Below are 16,983 nucleotides of genomic sequence, written 5' to 3'. Positions count from 1 at the left end.
CCATCTTCCTTTTCTGCAGAGGCAAGGCAGGTGTGATACCTATGCTACTGAATTCGACCTTGAAGCTGAAGAATATGTTCCTTTGCCAAAGGGTGATGTGCACAAAAAAAAGGAGATTATTCAGGATGTGACCCTGCATGACTTGGATGTTGCTAATGCTAGACCCCAGGTACTGACCATAATCTTTAGCAAGACATCAGGGTCTCTGGAATTGGTTGTCATCTCTCAGTGTCTTGGAAAAGACTAGACCGTTTCTATCTGCAGTGTGTTCAGCAATTAACATTGACAGTAGCCAACAGGAATTCCTTTGTTCTTATTCAAATGCTATAGTAACAAATGAGTTATTACTCATTTGTTTGTTTGAGCTAGAAGAATCAGGTATTTCCAAACTAGCCAATGTCTTCTCTGCACCTTCTCTAGATGTACTGTTGTGTTTAGAGGTCATGTGATTCTTTATAGCTAGGTTCCTGATCAATAGTATTTCAGGGTCAGTTCTGTTGTGCTGTGATTTTCTGTCTCCTGAAGGTCCCCAATGCTCCAGTTAGATGGAATTCATGGTTCAGATAGGGGATGAACTTAATGTCTTCTCAATTCCAAAATTCTTTAACTTTTTTATTACAGCTTAAAATTAGACTTTTGTGTCTAAGCCTAAGTAACAACTTTTTTTTTTTTTAAAACCCTTAACTGTTTATCTTAGAATTGATACCAAGTATCAATTCCAAGGCATAAGAGTAGAAAGGGGTAGGCATTTGGGGTAAGGAGGTGTCTGAGGTTAGATTTGAACCCAGGACTTCCCATCTCCAAGCCTCATTCTCTACTGGGACACCTAGCTGTCCCCACTCCTAAGTAACTTCTAATAATTATGATAGCAGTAATGTCTAGTACTCTCTCCTTTGAAGCTTTACAAAGCTCTTTTCTCCCAGTCACACTGTGAAGTGGATGACTCCAGTATCCTGATTTTTCTCATGAGTAAACTGGAATTAAGAGAGATTTAAGTGATTTTCCCAAGGTCACAAAGCTAATAATAGCAACTGGCAGAGCTAAATTTCTCCTTGCAATATCCCCGTCTGGCCATGAGGAGTCTTGTGTTGTCTTCTTAACAACCACAGTTGTGGCACTTCATGGGATCCCCATGTAGTTTAAAAATAAGTTTACTGTAGTGGAGAGGGTGCTGAATCAGAACCAGAGTTCTGACTTCTGGCTCATTTTGTGTCCCTTTCAAGACCTCATATTTCTCTGTTGAATAAGGGTGCCACTAGGAGTCCCAGGTGCATTTCCACCTTCTCTTATGCCAGTACATATTTGGGCCCTGCCCTGCAAAATTGCCTGCCCCTTAGAGTTGATTGAGCGCCTTTTCCTTACCAGTTTACAGTAAGACATGTGGCAGGAGAACAGAAAGATCAGATTTAAGGTTGTAAATGTGCTTCTCGTATTTAGACTTACTGACCAGTGGCCATGTTAGAGGAGGTACATTACAGGGTTTGAGGGTCAGCATAACTCTAAGGCCAGGCTATTCAGGTTAGTGCTAGAGAACAGAGTCCAGTTTGGGAAACTGAGGGTCCCCAAGACTGCCAATGTCAGCTGCTCACTGCTGTGTGCCTTTGTCATCTTGTGCAGGGTGGGCAGGATATCCTCTCCATGATGGGCCAGTTAATGAAGCCGAAGAAGACTGAGATTACAGGTACAAAATGCTCAAGTCCTCAGCTTTACCTCTTTTCCATTCCCTTTTTTAGACCAAAATAGGAATTGTGGGAAAGAGGGGGTGATTTTCTTATGGTTGAGATTTCTAAGGTTTACAAAGTGCCATCTCATACTTTATCTTGTTTGGCCCTCTCAGAAACCAGGTGAGAGAGCAGGTTACAGGATTATTTCCATTTTACAGAGAGGAATCCAAGCCTCTGAAAAGCAAAGTGACTTGCCCATGGTCACACACATCCTACCATCAGATGGCAGGATTTCTGACTCTATCTAGCACTTGTCCTCCCAGCATACCTGTTGCCTTCCCTCGGATGCTGCAGATCCAGTTCTGCACAAGGCTCTTTCTGTTTGCTATTAGCTTCGGTTAATCTCCTGACAACTAAAAATGTTGCTTAAATAATTATTTTCTTAAATGTTTGCCACTTTTTATGTTAAATCAGTTTTTGCCAGAGAGGGGCAATGGTTGAGTTGGGGAGAACTGAGACCTATCAAAGGTACATTATGGACCCGTTAGTATATGCCAGTGATAGTGAACCTGTGGCATGCGTACCAGAGATGGCACATAGAGCACTCTCTAATGGGCACGTGTTTCCCTCCCTTGTTACTAGAAAGGCAGAGGGACTCAGGCAGAACTGCTCCCCTCCTCCTCTGCACAGCACCTGAACGACAGTTTTTCACATCCCCCGCCTCTCTGCCCAGCAGCCCAATGGGAGTGCTTCCTTCTCTCCCCTGTGGGAGGTTTACAAAGTGGTGGGACGTGGTGTGGCACTAGATCGGGGGTGGGGGGGTACTCCATCTCTAAAAGGTTTGCCATCACCGGTATATGCTGAGTATAATTTTCTATATCTTTATCTGTTTTACTGCACAACGATGGAGTTATTGGCATTCTGTCATACAGAATAGTTCTCACTGTTATTAACTGGTTGGAAGATAAAGCTGTTAGAGTTGTGACCTTGGGCAAGTTACTTAGCTTTTCTGGGTCTTCACATAGATTGTGAGTGTTGGGACCTGCCTTCAAGAATGTAGTTCTTGGATTTAATTCCAAAGAGAGGGTAAATCTGCCTTATTTTATTCTCAAGATTGAAACTTAACATTGAAAGATGGTAGAGGGGCAGCTAGATAGCAGTGGATAGAACACTCAGCCTGGTGTTGGGAGGACCTGGGTTGAAATGTGGCCTCAGACACGGTGTGACTCTGGGTTAGTCAACCCTGTTTGCCTAACCTTTGCCCTTTTGTCTTATAGTTATTATTAAGAAAAAAAGAAAGATGATATGGGTTAGAACAAGCTTGGTCATGGAATGTGTTTCTCTAGTTCTATAGTCAAGGGAAATGGTGGGTGACTAGTACAATAATAACCAATACAGGTTTTGGAGTCAGAGGCCTTGAATTCCAATTCTACCTCTTCTACTGATGGCTTGTGTGGCTTTGGGCCAGTCATTTAACCTCTCTACCCTCAGTTTCTTCAACTGTAAAATATGAGGTGTGGCCTGAGTTGATTGTACCTCCTCCATGCTTCAGAAAGTGAGGTGACTCAGCCTGTTTTTTCCCCTCCCTAGATAAGCTCCGAGGGGAGATTAACAAGGTGGTGAACAAGTACATTGACCAGGGCATAGCTGAGTTGGTTCCTGGTGTGCTCTTTGTTGATGAGGTACACATGCTGGACATAGAATGCTTCACCTACCTACACCGTGCCTTGGAGTCCTCCATTGCCCCCATCGTCATCTTCGCCTCTAACCGGGGCAACTGTGTCATCAGGTACGGCACCCTCCCCCGGTCGTATAAGAGCCAAGCACTTATTAAGGAGGGATGTTTTGTCTTCTGGCATGAATGCAGGGTGTGATTTTTATAGCTATAAGACATTCGTTGACAAATATACCAGAACCTCTTCCTTCCAGAGCCTTCTCTCCCTTCTTTGTCTTGCCCACACACACCCCCCCACACCCCCACCCCTACCCCCCCAATGTAGCTCTTTTACTTTACAGTTATCTTATTTTGGACCAAAAATGGGATTCCCCAGCTCATTTCCTCCACTTTATTCACTAGACTTGGCTCCAAAAAACTCTTGGCTTTATCCAAAAACCAAACACCCTTACAAGGGATGAAGCTTTGCTCCCAGTGAGGAGATTCAAAAGGACATGTTGGCTCTGAAGACAGTTTCTAAGATGAGATTCCCATAATACTCAGAGAATTGGCAGCATCTTTGAACTTAGTCTGTAGTCTCTCCAGGGGCCACTTTTTGAAGGGGGAGATACATTATTTGAAGGTACAAGGTCTGATGTTCCTTTAAAATAAAAAATTTAAAAAAAAACCCAGTGATGTTACTTTATAACCCTAGTGGTACTTGTCATGACAGGGCCAGACTCACTACAAGTGTCAGATTGGAGGGTTTCCTCCAAAACCAGTGCATTGTGGATAGACAACAGCCTTTCCTGGCTCCAGGAAGAGAGGTAGATTCTTGCCAGCTTGGCGATAAAAGAGTCCTGGACAGAAAACACGCCTTCCAGCTTTGCAGCATTTGGAAACCTGGGAGATTATCCTTGTAGCCTAGTGACTGTGCTGTATGTGTGTCCCCCCACTCCTCCCCTTCATCTCTCCCTTTCTCTCTCTCCCTCTCTCTTTTTCTCTTCCTTTCCTCCCCCATCTCTCACTTGCTCTTCCTCCCTCTCTCCTCCCCTCCTTCTGTCACTGTCCTCTTTCTTATTTTCTCTCTCCCCTTTCTTTCTCTCCCTACTTACCTCTCTCCATGTGTGTACACATGCGTGCGCATACACACAAACTGGTATGCTATAGATGCAATACAGAACTGTCCAGTTAAAATATTCATTTCACAGGATGAATGGAGAGTGCCATCTACTGGAGAGTATGATGGATGAAGCTTTTCGAAGCATCTCACTGCATTATTTAGAATTTCCTTTGCTATTCTGTGTTCAGAGCCTGCTGGTTCCAAGTACTGCATATGAGTGTCTGGTCTGATTACTTGGAATGGAGTGTTTCTATTAAGATTCGGTTATATCCCACCTGGGAAGAAAAGTGGTCTCAATGCCTTACTCTGTCCTGTCCTGTCTTTAGTATGCAGAACCCTCTGGAGATTTTGTGTTGGGGAATACTGAAAGCCAAGTTGAGACTGTCAGTTGGGATGGATCACATGCTATAAGTGCCTGACGAAGGAGTCTTTGGGTTTATCTAGGTTAAGCCCTTCATTTTACAGATGAGAAAACTGATGCCTGAAAAGTGACTGACCCACTCCCAGTCACATGGCAGACCGATTCTAGCAGAACTCTGGAGCTGCCGTGGAAAAGGGACAGAATCACTGCTGGAGGGGATTATTTAGCCAGTAGAGACTGACTTTGAGCAGTGTAGATGGTTGGGGTTGGTAGTCATGAGAAGCACAGTGATTCCTTGTGTACCATTCACAGCATTGACCTTTCCCCAAGGGTTCATTGCTCATCTTCCCCACCAGTTTTCAGAGGGCAGAATATCTGCTGGGTGGCCAGGGTAGCAGCTGATTGTACTGTTCCTGTGGCAAACAGGCAGAATAATGGGGATCTACCATCAAAGATTCCAATTCTGATATCTTCTTAGAGACACACCATGTTCTTCTAGAATGCCAGACCTGGAGAAGAGATCTAAGAGACCTTTAGATAATTTTAACCACCCCCTTTATTTTACAAATGTAAACCTAGCCCAGAGAAGGGAAGAGCTTTGTATGGGCACACAAGGTTCTTTCCCCTTTGATTGGAGTGAGTGAGACTGGCCTGCAACTAGAGGACTGGCATATCAGATGTCTGGAGGACCCTCTAGGTCTCTGGGAAGGCGGGGTGTACATATATGCACTTAGGCATTGTCCGAGTCCTTGACACCCACCAATGAGGGCATCTCTCTTGATAGTGTCTTTTGACCTCGAGTCATGGCTAGTTGTGCCTCAAGAGCAGACACAGAGAGAATGACACCAGAATTGGGAGATGCTGTAGGTAGTGAGCCTCTGACCGGACAAAAATCATCTTCCAGCCCCATAGGAAGTCGTGTTGCCCTAGAGATGGCAGCAGCACTAAGCAGCACTACTGACAAAGGGAGGCATTTGTCCTGTCCTGGGCCAAACCAGGAGCTGGATATCTTCCTTCAGAGACTGCTGCAGTCAAACCATCCAGAGATCTAAGTAGACCTTGGGCTTCCTCGGCCTAAAAGTCTTATCAAAGATTGTATCTATAGGAAAGAAAACAGAATATTGTGGAAAGAACCTTGGGCTCTATCACAGAATACCTGGTTCTAGTCCGTTCTCATCCCAGCCCTGCTACTGATTTGCATAATCTGGGCTAAGTCATTGCAGAGTATAGGCTGGCACAGCTGTCCCCAAATTGGTTTTACAGATTAAATTAAGTTATGTATACAAGGCTGTGAGGGGTTAAATTTTGAGGTTGGAGTTTGACAAAAGTACAGAGAGCAGGTTGGTAAAACACCAACACTTAGTTAATTCTGAGGGGAAGTTCAGATAGGAAATAGGAGGGGAAAAAGTGAGATATCACTCTAATATCTTATAACTATGCCTAAAATCCAAATCCTATACTAAAATTTCTAAGAAACCTTAAATCTTGACTGCTTTTGAGGGCAGGTTCTTCTGCCTGCCAGAACAGGCCTATCTTACCTACACTAATCCTATCTGAAAATATATTCCCTAACTACCTACCTACCTAATATACCCTCCTTAAGTCAGTATCTGAATTCAGACTGTCAGAAGTCAACTACCAGTCTCTTGACTGAGAGAGACCAACACAGAACTCCTGGCTTTAGGAAGCCAGAGAAAAGGAGCCCTTTCTCTTAAATACTATCCCTGTCTCCTAGGTAATGGAATCTTGAACTACTGACTAACTCTTACTTAGAAATGTTTCTGTTCCTGCCTCTCCTCTGCCTCTTAAAGAGATAGAAGGAGAGATAAAAAAAAAAAAACTCCCTTTAACAAGGCACTTTGTAAGCATTTAAAGCATTGTAGAAATGGGAACTGTTTGTAAAGCTTTAATTTCCTTTTCCCTAAAATGAGATGTTTTGTAACTAAAGATCTTTATAGTTCCTTCTGCCTCTAAAGTGAAAGATTTTATATTTCTGGTTTCCCACTAAAATAGACCCTCCAAGGGCCCATTCAGCAGGGTTTTTAGATCCCTCAACAGAAAGTTGTGGTAGCTTAACCTAAAGTGGTGGGGTGCAGCTGGTCATAAAGACTTTAAACAAGAGCTGGCAGCTATTTCTCTAGGATGGTGGAAGCTAGATGTCACAGGGGATAGTCCTGAAGTTAGTCAGACTCATCTTCCTGAGTTAAAATCAGGTCTCAGATACTTATTAACTGTACGACCTTGTGCCTTAAATCTCTTTGCTTCAGTTTCCTCATTTGTAAAGATGAGATGGAGAAGAAAAGGACAAACCACTTCAGTATCTTTGCCTAGAAAATCCCAAATGAGGTCACAAAGAGTCAAGGCACACCTGAAACAATTGAACAATAGAATATGTTATCTAAATATATGAATATATCTAGATGAGTTGATAAAAATACCAGTAATATCTCTCTATTATTGGTGTTATCTAAAGGTTTGGGTGCCATTTACTGTACCTCATGTTATTGGAGCAGAAATTAGCTGCAACTTAAAATTCATCCTCTAATTTATGGCCATCCATTACAAAGGACATTAGGTATTAGACCTTATTGTTTTAATTGGTGAATAACAGCTGACACATAAGGTTAGGAGAAGAAACAGTTCAGTAAATTATGAACCCATTAATTTTTTTCTAGATGACATCAAAAACAATGACACTTTTTAATATTCTATAGTCTATTCTCTATTCATGATTTTAGGTAGAACATTAGACATCAACCCCTCTTGTATATCTGTGAATTTCATGTTTCAAGGGGATTTAGTTTGGCTACCAGCTTGTTAGGTGACATTGGGTGTTACTTCCTTCTTTGGTCTTGAGTTTCATCCTCCCTAATATAAGGAGGTTGGATTATATCACTAGGATCCTTTCCCCTTCAGTAATTCTTAGACATTCAGTGACTAGAATGATATACTTCAAATACAGTTTTTTTACATTTCTTCTGTGATGGCACTGAGAGCTGCTTTTGGTATCAAAAGTCCAACCCCTTATGTAGTTATAGAACATGACATTTATTTCATAATATGAGGCTTTGCTATGACATTATTGAATCGCTTCCTGTTCATTGACCTGATCTTTAGGGAAATAGACTAGTAGGTGACTAGGTGAGGGAAGTTTCTGGGAATAGACCCATGGCTTGGATCCCTGATTGGGAGGGTAGGATCTATGAAGGTTCCGTAGAGAGCTGACCAGAGGAATTGGGCCTCCTTTTGTGGCCCAGAAGTGCTGGATATTTGTTGGAAAGTCTGTGTTTATCAGGCAGTCATTTTGCTAAAATGAGCCTTCATTGAGTTCTATCTCTTAGCTATAGCCATTTAAACTATTAATTAGTCAGTCTGTTGAGTGACGTCAGTTGTGTAGTGTAGTGTAAGGAGCACTTGCCTTTGAATTGGAGGACCTGACTGAGTCTTAACTGACATATGATAGCTATATGCCCCCTGAGCAAGACATGCAACTTCTTGTTTTCTGATTTCCCCCTCATTTCTTCTTCTCGAATTTATTTGTATTTATTCTTTACCTACTAATCTATATGCATGTTATCTCCTACTTAGAATGTCAGCTCTCAAGTGCAGTGACTTTAATTTTTTTGTTTTCATGTTCTCAACACCCAACACTTTCCTGACACATAGTAGGGACTTGGTAAATATACAATTGATTGAGTGATTCCTCAAATGGAGATAACAATATTTTGCCAGGGTCATTGTGAAGAAAGTGTTTTGTAAATCTGAAGGTGTTACATTTATGTAAATTGTTCTTAGTGACAAAATCAAAATGTATATTTGAGGACCCATTATAGAGAAAGCTCTGTTCTAAATGTTGTGGGACATAGAAATATGTCATAGTTCTACACCTTGAAGAAGTTAAATCTTTTATTTGTAGAACGTCGGCTTTAAAACAGTGATCGTTTCCCTTTTGTGCCTGGCACAGATTAAACATTGAATAAGGATTTGTAGATTAGTTGAAGTTGACTCAAAAGACCCAAATCGACAAGTAATAAAAGAGAACATACATATCCCTGTAAAGAAATGAGATGGGTTCCACAAATGTACACATGGAGAATGTCTTGTTACTTTATCTTTATCCTGAAAGAACAGATGATGTACAGTTAATGTGAACACTCTAGCTTGGGTTTGCCCCATCTATATTTTTCTGAAGAGACTTAGTGTGATTATTAACATTTGCTGAATGAAATGATTTTTCCAGGGGTACTGAGGATGTGATCTCTCCTCATGGAATTCCCCTGGACCTTCTGGACAGAGTGATGATCATCCGCACCATGCTGTACACTCCACAGGAAATGAAACAGGTGATGTGCTTCCGTAGGGGTCAGAGAGGCAATCCTGCCCATAGCTCCTAGGTGTGACCTTGCAGGTCATCTGTCCTCTCCCCACCCCTTTCCTTGTCTGTAAAATGAGAGACTTGTCCTAGATCATCTCTGAGGTTCCTTGTAGCTCTCAACATTCCATTACTTCTAAAGAAAAAGATGCTCCAAATTTTGCAAACCAGAGCTACTTACAGATAGGTTTTGAAGACAAATTTTCAGAACAAATCATATGAATTAAGACCTACCTGTGTAGTTCTGTATTGCAGCCCTCATTAGTCCATTTGCCCCAGACCTGAGGTTTATTGCACAGAATGCTGTAATCTGGGTGCAGATGTAAGGTTTCTCTCTGAACATGGAGGATGTCAATTAAGCCTCTCAGGACCATTGCTTTCTGTCTGTGAAATGCTGGGGCCAGACCAAATGGTCACTCAGTTGGTGGTATGGTAGTGTCTCTAATATGCTTATTTCAATTAAAAACCTTCCCCTGGTCCCTTGTTCAGACCAGCTTCAATTCTAATCCCGAGGTGCCATTATGATCTATCTTGTCAAAGCATCTTTGTTAGCATTTCAGAGGGAGGGGGGAAAGAGAGAGAGAGAGAGTGTGTGTGTTATCATAGTCTGTGTTGTTTGTGGTATTTAGGATACAAAATTAAGGATAAAGAGGCTGTCACTGGAGAAATGCCACGGTGAGACCAAGGAATTCTGGGCGAAAAGGCTCTCTCCTTGGTGCTGTGTAATTTTGGGAAAACTTGGTCCTGTTCTTTGCTGCAGAAACCCAAGATGATTTGGTAGCATGTTCTAAAATCAGAGGCCTTGAAAGATTAGATCACTATATTCATTAACGGAACAGATAATTCCCCAAAAGTGGATATTCCTGCCATGCTTTGAAAATAGGGAATTTAGACAGTTTGGCTGCTTTGGTTTGTTCCCTTTGCTCTGTGGTCAGTCTGGATGGCAGCTGTAGCTTGGCCTTGTGTACTTATCCATTCAGACTTTCTCCCTTTGTTCCCAAAGGGTGAGCTAAGGACAACACAGCAGCTTGTACTTGGAATTGCTTTTCTGTCTTTGGTTAAAACTATAACCTCAATGCTCTTTTAACATACGAGTTTTTTGTTATTAAATATAACTTGTGTACTGTGCTATCAAGTTGGACACCCTCATAAACTATCCCTGTAGGTTATTAAATGATTAAAGATCTAATTTATGAACTGTCCATTTTTGAACAGTCTGGAACAAGAGCTCTCGTGATTGCTGTGACCTGCTCATGAGAAGGAGGTGGCAAAGGGAGTGTTAGTGACATTTCTGTAGCTGAACCTCAGGTTTAGCATATTTCCCAGAAGGCAAGTTACTCAGTTCTGAACATTGCCTTAATTAGGCTTGTGGATTAAATAAAGTCACACCATCTTTAAAGAAAGCCCTAATGGGACTTTCTCTTTGGCAGAGAACCTGAAAGAATTTGAGTTCAGTCTTGACACCTTGTAAAAGAGTATTTGGCTCATGAGCCAAAAAATTCCAGCTTCCTTTCATTGAATTCCATTTCACCCTAGGCTAAATGTGTATGTGCACACACACCTCAGTCTGAACTGAAGGGCTCTCTAGGGCCTGCTTGACACCATGTCCATCACTTACCTGTCCCATCACCATGCTGGGGAAAAATGCCACTATCACTTGATGGAACAAAAAGATAGTGATCTGATAACCAAATTACATTCTACAACTTCAGTTCTGGCAGGATAGAATCTCAAATGTGTGAATCACATGATGTGAGTGTTTCTTCTGTTTTTAAGATGGATATTTCATAGCAACCTCATAACCCAACAGTTTGAATCCAGGTCTTTGAGTGGACCTTATGTGAATGTGGACTTGGTTTGCCAGGCATAACCAGTTACCTATTGCCAAGCTTTGGTTTTCATTCAATATTGGATGTCCTTTGGGCTTTGGATTTGGTTTTAAGTATATAAGTTCCAGGCTAACTTTTTGCTTGTCATCCTTTTCCTTTAGAGATGTACGCCCCTAAACGACATCACATAATAATTTATTGGGCTTCTTATAGGTCATATTTTCCCCACGTGTGATTGATAAAGTTCAGTTTATAATTGGATAGAGAAATATGGCCTAAAAAAAGAATTCTTGAATAAGAACTGAAGGTCTGGGTTCAAAAATGATATAGAAATGGGAGTTCCTACTGCTATTAGTGTTACTTTTTCAGAGAGAGAGAGAGAGAGAAAACACATGCCTGTGTGTATTGGGCTGTAGCTTGTATTCAGACTAATACAGTAATATCATTTTATGGTTTTAGATAGCAGGCTGAGTAAGTAGTATCATTATCCCCATTGGACAGATGAAGAAACTAAGGTTCAATGACTCACAGGGTGTAAGGACAGCTGAGATTTGAACACAGGGCTTATTTCAAGGCCAGTTCTTTTCCCCCACATAGATTGAATGATGCTTATTGGTGGAAGTGTGATCCATCGCAGTCAACCTCAAACACTTCCTTTCATGTCCGCTTGTAAAACTCTTTCACGCTGGACCATCTTCAGACAGCCACCTTTCTTGGGCTCATTCTTTTTCTCTTTCCTCTCCTGTGGCCCTGGGTGTGTTTTTATGGCTTTAATTTAAACAAGTGCTTCTTGATATCTTGTTTACGAAGCTGCCAAAGTGAAAAATACCTGTATTATATGAGGCTGGAAGTTCCAGAGTTATCTCTGCAGTCCAACACACACCATCATTATCCAGGCTGCCCCTTATCACTCAGCTGGTAATGCCGACGACGTCGGGCTGGCTCCTGGTGCCACTGTTGTAACTGTTTCTTACTCTCCAGCTTGTTGGAGATATCGTCAGCTCCAACTTCACAAAGATCTTCAGCCTGGAACAAGTTAAGGTTCTGCTTGATAGATTAGATTTCTCAGGGTGATGTTAAAACAGTAGGTGAAGCTTTGAAAGTAACTTTTTGATTTATTTTACCATCTTATTTATCAAGAAACTAAAAAACGTGTGCTGTGCTGAGCGTGCAGAGAGGCTATAGCACTTGTGATTGGGAGTAGGCAGCGTGGTGGGGTACAGACTATGGGGCAATCCTGAAAAAGGAGTTTAAAGCATCTGAATCTCTGAATTGAGACATGTCTTACCTTTGAACACTTAAAAAAAGATCAGTGATTTTTTAGTCAAGTGTATGCACAGATTGAAGTCCTTCTGAACCCTCAATGTGGAGTCATGAGTTGTGGCTGGAAGAATCCATGGCCGAGTGACCACTTTTGTGTTGGAAAAAACTTCCCAAGTTTGTAGCCCTTACCCAATGGTTTGTCACCAGCCCTCTAGATCTTCCATTGTGCTAGCACTACTTTTGAGGACCAACAAGTGTTTTTTCCTAATGCTTTGATGGAGTAATGGCACAAAGTACAAACAGGCATACAAGAGACAGAAGGTCCCTTTTCCACTTCCTCCGAATTTGGGAAAACCAAGTCCTTTAACTTCCTCTTATAAATTAAAAACAACTTTTTATTGTAAGAAATATTAAATGAGAATTATTTGAAAGCATAGAAAACATACTAAACATTGTTGACTCCTCTTTTCTAATAGATAATCAAAATTAGAGCCCAGACAGAAGGAATTAACATCAGTGAGGAAGCATTGAACCATTTGGGTGAAATTGGTACCAAGACAACATTAAGGTGAGCCAAGTCCTGTGCTATCAGCCTAAAGTTGAATTTATTCTAGATGTTCAGTACCTAGTAAACTCCTCTCCTCTCCTCTCCTCTCCTCTCCTCTCCTCTCCTCTCCTCTCCTCTCCTCTCCTCTCCTCTCCTCTCCTCTCCTCTCCTCTCCTCTCCTCCCCTCCCCTCCCCTCCCCTCCCCTCCCCTTCCCCTTCCCCTTCCCCTTCCCCTTCCCCTTCCCCTTCCCCTTCCCCTTCCCCTTCCCCTTCCCCTTCCCCTTCCCCTTCCCCTTCCCCTTCCCCTTCCCCTTCCCCTTCCCCTTCCCCTTCCCCTTTCTCTCTCAGTGGTGCGTGGTAGTTACTATGTGGTATACAGTGAAGTGAGAGAGAGGAACTAGATAGGGCAGTATTCTGGGATTGGGATTGTACAGGCAATTGTTTTATTTATTAACAGCAGTCATTAGTGGTTTTAAACATGTACAGTTGAGAACAGCTAACATATAAAACTATCTATATTGATATGATGCCTGCTGAGTGCAAGGTTTAAATATTTTATAGTCATTATTTTATTGAATCCCCACAATGACCTCAGGAGCTAACACATCTGTCTCTTGTGTGCTGAGTAGATTCCACTTTTAAGTTTGGTGAACAAAATACCTTTCCAGAGGATGATGGTTAAGTGTTATCAATTCCTTCAATGAAAACAAGATTAGTGGGCTCTCCTCACAGTTGCTGAATTAGTGACGTTGGTCTCTGGCCCTTTCTCTCTCCCCATAGACCCCTTCCTCATCCACCCCTAACCCCCATTAAGTTTTGTAGCAGGTGGTTAGGATGCTCCCTGCCCAAGAGTTTTAGAGTTTTCATAGGAGACATTTAGAAATCAAAAATTTCTAGAATAAATTATTATAATATTATAAAATGTTAGAAGAGCTAACAAAAAGAACTCATTATGGACTGTCAGGCTCCCAGTAATGAATGATGGAGGGCAGGGAGTGGGTTTCTGGGAAGAAAAGGCTGCTGTTGAGTGGTCGATCAGGGTCTATTGCTGACTCCAATCTACTCCTCCATGCTTCAGAAAAGTTACATCTATAGGAAAGATCTCTGTTCTGGTTTGTATAAAAATGTGAGTTCCAGCTCTGATTTCAATCTTCTGCTTCGCCCTGTTTGCTGCAGGTACTCCGTGCAGCTCCTGACCCCAGCCAACCTGCTGGCCAAGATCAATGGGAAAGACAGTATTGAGAAGGAGCATGTTGAAGAAATTAATGAACTCTTCTATGATGCCAAGTCTTCAGCCAAAATCTTAGCTGACCAACAGGATAAATATATGAAGTAAAATGATGGTGGCATTTTAACCCTTTGGGGATGAAATGGAAAGACACCGAGAATGTGCCCTGGCCTGCTGAAACAGTAAACGTGTGAGAGTGGCTATTTCTGGAGCAGAGAAATCTCTGAACTTAATGTCAGCGTTCCAAGTTAGGAGCAGTTAGTTTTGTGTGAAACAATTAATTTAAAACTATCATATCTTCTGCCATAGTTGCTGTGTTTCAAACCTCATCTGGAATATCATCAAATAAATCATTTTAGTTTATTTTGGTTAAATTGCTTTTCTATATGCAGAAAAAGGTCTCTGGTCTTCTCATCCCCAAATTAGAAATGACAGAAAAAAGAAACTTCTTTTTAGAAGTAGCAACACAGACCACGATCCATCTTATCCAAAAACAGACCCTCCTGAGTTCTTGGTTTGACTTTAGTTTTATTCTAGTTCCCTGTGACGATGGGCTCTGTTTGTCTTCTGCTCTCCTATCGCCAGTGCTACTGAACCAAATATTTTCCTTTAGAAATTGGACTCCTTCCTTTCTTTCTTTTCCCAGGTCTGATCTCATATACTCTTAACGTGGTTAGTTAGTGCCTAGCTCTGACATGTGTGTCTAGGCATGTATTTGGCACACAAGAAATTGGTTGGTTTTTTCCAAATGTCTTTATTGACTTGACCAGATAGGCAATAGCCTCATTTCCAAACTCAGACACAAATGGGTTTATGAATTTTCTGAATCCTAATTGGACTTATAATGTTCAGGTCATTATAGATCGACAAGACCTCCCCCCCACCATGGAGGATATTATTTATGGGTTATCTTAGGGTTGAGCATGCTTGTGCTATGGGATGGGAGTCAATATCTGCTCTCTCACGATTTCTGACGAGGGCTGTTTTCACTTAGATTGTGGGGGAGCCTGTTTTCTCCCTCAGTGGAGGGGGACAGCGCCTGGGCTGTAGAGACAGATGGCCTGGGTCTGTCTGCTGCATGCCTTGAGTTAGTGATCCTGCCACCTCTGAGCTTTGGAGATTCTCACATGGGAATTGGTGTGTTGTGATTCCTGCCTCAGGTTAGTGAAGAAAGTGGCCTTTAAGACATAAAAATACTGCTGTGTGTAAAAATCTTGAGTGTTTTCTAAGAGGAAAGCATGCTGCTTCATTGCCAAGAGACATTGTCCTTAAAAATGGGTGACACCCAAGGAGCTCTGAGAAAATATTCCCAAAGGCCATCGGAGAGGCTCTGCTGGGCCAGGGTCACAGTTTGAGAAGACAAAGTCCTACCTCTGTCTTTCATGTATCTGTAAGACGTGTGCTCCTCTTGGGGCTTAAAAACAAGCACACAAGTATCACCCAAGTGTAGAATCTTAGTGCTGAAAGGAATCTGAGACAGCCCCTTCATTTCACAGATAGAAGGTGACAAGGCTTGGCCCAGGGTTGTGCCCATTGTTGGGCTGCAGGAACAGGACTAGAACTCAGACCTCCAATTTTGAGACCCTCCATAATCATGGCTCAGATCTTGCTTCATGCCTTGCAAAGAATCCTCTGTAGCCAAACCCCAAACTATCCACCATCTCCCTTGACCTGAAATGTTTTTCCATCCAATGGAGTGATGTCCCACAGAGTTATTTGGTGTCAAAAGCAATAGCCATCATCCTCCTGACAAAAGGCAGCAGAGGCGCTCAGAGCCGTTCCCGAAACTCTGCTTATTTCCAATCATCAATAAGGCTGACAGCAGGTGCACCCCGCCGAGTGGCCACACACACTTAGCCTCAGGCCTTGTTGGTTTTGGACATGGAAGAAGGGTGTATTATTTTAATTTTGTTCTCTCTGTTTCCCAGGAGGGCCTGTGATTATTACATTAATCTTCCAGGAGAAGTTTTTACGACCGATTCCTTGCAGACTATGAGAAGTTTCTCCATCCATTACCAGGAGGGAAACAGACCCTGGTGGGGAGGAAAATATTTGTTACATCTTATCAGGATGACACGTAATCTAACAACAATTACAGCAGACCCATATTTTGTACTATTTCAGCTCCCATGTGAAAAATCGCTCTAATATTAAAGCTGGACCAAACTGGGGGAGGCAGGAGGGGCGGGGGTAGAGGAAGTGGCTGAATGTTCGAAGCTCTGGGGCCTGAGATCTCCTTTCAGGCATCGCCAAGTCGTTTGGGGAGCTGATGTAGGCAGGCGTGGGCACATAAATCCCAGCTGCGGGTCTCCTATGCAAATGTGACACAATATAGATGTGTGCCGGGAAAGGAACATGAAAGATGATTGCCTCCTAGGCCATATCTCTTTAGTGAAATTGCCTTGTAGCCTGTCTTCCATTTTCTTAAGGTAAATGCCCCGTCCCCTTACTAGCTGGGGTTGGTCTCATCAGATGTAGCTGCACTGATTTTCCCCCCCTTCTTTAATGACAAAATGTATTGTGATCTATAACTTTACCTTTTAAGATTGCTCTGTGAAACATCCTAGGTAGGTATTAATCCAGAAATGGCATCTTGTTCATAAAACAGTTTTAGATATCATTAAATCCTACTCCTAATCTTCTAGTCTCTTTGGAACCCAGGTTCAGTTTTAGAGATGGAAGGAACCTTTAAAAGTTATCAAGTCCAACTCCTTCAGTTTGGACATTTAAGGATGGGCTTTCCTCCACTTTCTCTTTTCTCACTCTCACTCTTAACCCCTTCTGGTGCAGCTTCTGACATTCCCCTGAAAAGGTAAACTGAGGAAACTGTTTCTTCTTGCAATGACTGCTGTCCTCTGGCTTGTGACTAGAGAACTGCTAGAGGGGACCTGAAGCTGCTTGGTTATAATGGAGGTAGAAATGAGAAATGCTGAGGGATGCTG

General features: G+C 42.2%; 1 protein-coding gene across 1 annotated transcript in view; it reads left to right on the top strand.

Annotated features, from left to right (window-relative positions):
* RUVBL1 (RuvB like AAA ATPase 1) overlaps positions 1-14,404 on the top strand; it is a 36,995-nt gene extending 22,591 nt beyond the window's left edge. The window contains exons 6-11 of the mRNA XM_001366671.5: positions 20-169; positions 1,618-1,681; positions 3,255-3,453; positions 9,043-9,145; positions 12,743-12,834; positions 13,990-14,404. Coding sequence (XP_001366708.1) covers positions 20-169; positions 1,618-1,681; positions 3,255-3,453; positions 9,043-9,145; positions 12,743-12,834; positions 13,990-14,149 — 768 coding nt within the window. The 3' untranslated portion in view covers positions 14,150-14,404. The remainder of the gene's footprint in view (positions 1-19; positions 170-1,617; positions 1,682-3,254; positions 3,454-9,042; positions 9,146-12,742; positions 12,835-13,989) is intronic.
* The last annotated feature ends 2,579 nt before the right edge of the window (positions 14,405-16,983 follow it).

The sequence above is a fragment of the Monodelphis domestica genome, chromosome 7 (assembly GCF_027887165.1).
Source record: "Monodelphis domestica isolate mMonDom1 chromosome 7, mMonDom1.pri, whole genome shotgun sequence".
Lineage (NCBI taxonomy): Eukaryota > Metazoa > Chordata > Mammalia > Didelphimorphia > Didelphidae > Monodelphis > Monodelphis domestica.
This window is presented reverse-complemented; position numbering and strand designations above follow the sequence as displayed.